The sequence below is a fragment of the Athene cunicularia genome (assembly GCF_003259725.1).
Source record: "Athene cunicularia isolate RWA chromosome 1 unlocalized genomic scaffold, athCun1 chr1_part1, whole genome shotgun sequence".
NCBI lineage: Eukaryota > Metazoa > Chordata > Aves > Strigiformes > Strigidae > Athene > Athene cunicularia.
Window position 1 is genome coordinate 112,263,763 of NW_020799091.1, and position 3,230 is coordinate 112,266,992.

The following is a 3,230-nucleotide window of genomic DNA, read 5'->3' on the forward strand; positions in this document are numbered from 1 at the left end:
GCAAGTGCAGTGGTAAGGTCAAGTGTACAGACAGGAGAGGATGGAAAGTCAAGAACTTTGTGTAATAACCTGTATTTACTTCAGTTTAGAATGGTGCTGTTTCTGGTCTGCTTGAGGTTCTCTCTAAAGAAGCGATGTGATATTAGTAAAATATCTTTGGAATGAAGAAATGTTTTGCCTGATTGCTTCCAGTTCTGGTTTGATTTTTTTTTTTTGTAGGTTTGCTTTTCCTACAGCCACCAGTAGGAAGTTCATATTCATTTGTCCTTTTGGTGCTGTGGTTTTGAGTAGGAAATAGTATTGGAACAGTAAAAAGAGGACGAGAATATAGAGGAATTATGATGATGATTATTATTAGGGTTTTTGTTTCTTACCATGGGTCTGGTATAGCCCTGAAATATGATATATCTTAAAATAAAATTAAAAAAAAAAATCAGAGCAATTACCTGGTTTTGGTAGCATGGCAACATTTCTGGAGACGTTCTCTGAAGTGTTCCCAGTGGACATGCACAATTAAGGGAAGTAAGTAGTTTAAGATAGAATATGTAATCTACATAGTGACTTCCAGAATAGAAAGCCTCTAAGTAGACAGGTGATTGCTGTGCACATCACAGGAGAAGGAAGACTGTATGAAAGCTATTTATACAATATACATATTCCCTGTCTGAAAGCTAAGTGAGCATATGCCTGGAAGCTGTACTAACAAAATAAACAGAGGAGATTTCTTTTTAACTTTAAAATAATACAACTGCTGCCTCCAGTCAGTGGTACGATGAATGACTTCTCTTTTGTGGTCTGTATGCTGGACTAATGCAGTGTATCTCATTTGGGTTGCTTTATAAACTGTTTCTTGATGACTGGTTGAAGTGTGGTACATGACTATACTCTGCTTGTTGCCCCAATTATCAAGCGATAGCTGCATTCTAGAAGTGCCTTTTCAGAAGCTCTGCTTGATACCTTGTTCTCTGGTGTGCTATGATAAAATGATTCAGGACTGGTCTACTGAAGGAGTGGTTTGACTTCTGCCAGCCAATACTATCATGATAGGTATGGGTTGTCTACTACTTGTTATTTTCTGTCTGTATACTTGAAATGTTCTGCTGCATAAAGCTAGTTTTTCATCTTTCTTTTGCCTGAGAACTGTCAGAAGCTGGTTGTGAGAACTATTAGGCTTAAGCCAGAAGAAAGGTTTTATACAAATTGAGTATTTTACAGCAGGAAAGAATTGGTAACTTTGTTTCTTAAGTAGTGGCCTGCCTTTGTTTCCAGTTCTCTGATTAACTTTCTCATCTTTTGATTGATTTCAACCAATTTGAGGGAAAGGCAGATATATTTAGAATTTTTTTTTGCAAACTTCATGAAACTGAGACAGGGGAGGCGAAGAAACCTAAGAATGTTCTGAGAAGAAAACAAGAAGATGTCTCATATTACAGGCATTGAAGAGTTAACATAAATAAATTCATCCTTAAAAATGTCACAAACATAAGAAAAGCTTTGGTCAACATAATGTCTAAAAACTTAGCAAGATAAGTCAGTGGGCACAGAATGGCATGTTTAAGATGGTTGGAACTCTGGGTTTTGTCATAATAAAAGTTATTTTAATATGTTTGTGTACGGTTTTGGGGTTTTTAACTATATGAGAATTGTCAGAAACAGCCAGAATTCTTTTGTAGTCAATATATTTGCTTTGCCAGCTGTAGGAGCTTAAATGTTGTCCAGCATCACCAGATACTTGTGACTGCAGTTCCCTTCAGGTATGTGTGAGGTTTTTGGGTGGCAAAGGTAAACTTCCACTCACAAAGAAACAAGCGTGGGGGCAGACAACTTCCAAGAGAAAGCAGCAGAATCTTTGGATTCAACTTCTCTAATCTTACTCAAAGTTATGTTAGTAATCATCTCATATATTTTACATTTCTATAATTAGTACATCAGAAATACTCCAGTGCTGTCTGCTTTATATGGCTGTAACACTGTCAGTATTCAGAGAGTTTTATAAATGTTATTAATACTCAAGGACACTCCTGGTGAACAGAACAGATTGAATTATCTTCAATTGTTTAATTGTTTTATAAACTCTTTGCTTCCATCTTTTTTGCTTCTACTTGGTATCTATAATCTGAAATATGTTTGGTCTAGTTGGTAAAGTTTATGTAATAGGTACAAGGTTCTGTAATTGTCTCTAGTGAAATTCCCCCAAATTAAAAGAAAAAAACAAACCCAAACAGAATTACTTCAAAATCCACAGTTCTTAATCACAGAAAACAAGCTTGTGATAAAGAAACATTTCTACCAATTTTATTTCATTGTGTTTCCCAGGCTACCTTGCAGGTAGTGTAATATAACAGGTTATAAATATGCTGCTGATGTGAGACAGAAACCTCTCTGCAAAGTATAATGGCAACTAAACTCTATGTCAGTGGCCGCAGTGGCAACTGCCGGAGGCTAATTTGCTTGTCAGTTTATAAGCATGCATTTTGGTGTAATTTTCATGGTCCAATTGTGCCTTTGAACTTTTAAATAAAATTAACCTTGTGCAGGCTCATTAAAATACATATCTTTAAAAATGGATGTACTTTATAGTCCTATTTGGAAGAGGAAGTGTTTTAAGTTACACAATTAATTTAAATTTGGGTTTGGGTACCTTTTTTGTTGAGAGTAAGAAAAGATCTGTTCTCAGATAAAATAGATGAGAAGAGCGTTATAAAGTAGGAATGCTACATTATGTATTTACCGTTACCTTCCGCACTCTGGCAATAGTGTGCTATAGGTAGACGCTTCTGTGGCCAGTATATGTAAATCAGGAAGAAGATGGGTTAATTGTCGGTAAGGGACAATTTAAGATCCTTCTGCCTTTATTGAATTAACTTTAATTTATTGTGATGTCGACACGTACGTGTCTCTACGTTTTGCAGTCTAGTGTTTTGTTGCAAATACCACTGCCAGGCATTTTCAGCGTACACATTACAGATAAAAACCCACCGAGGAGCGTATACATGATGCGTGGGCAGCTGATTGATGCCCAGCGTTGAGGGGAGGGGAGGTTGTCTGGCGGACAGCAGGAGATGCTTGGGAGGAGTGCAGTCCGCAGTTGGGAGTTATTTCATACAAATACTGCCCATGGCACGGGCACGGCGAGCGGGTGCAAAGCCCGATGCACCGGGGAGCCGAGGGCCGTCCCGGTGTCCGGCGGGGGTCGGCGGGCGCCGTCCGGCAGCGGCGGGGTTGGCGCC

At 38.3% G+C, this 3,230-nt stretch overlaps 1 protein-coding gene across 1 annotated transcript in view; it reads left to right on the forward strand.

Annotated features, from left to right (window-relative positions):
- The first annotated feature begins 329 nt into the window (after nucleotides 1-329).
- The window catches only part of POU2F1 (POU class 2 homeobox 1), a 91,980-nt gene continuing 89,079 nt past the window's right edge, over nucleotides 330-3,230 (forward strand). Inside the window, exon 1 of the mRNA XM_026842957.1 lies at nucleotides 330-1,047. Coding sequence (XP_026698758.1) covers nucleotides 1,041-1,047 — 7 coding nt within the window. The 5' untranslated portion in view covers nucleotides 330-1,040. The remainder of the gene's footprint in view (nucleotides 1,048-3,230) is intronic.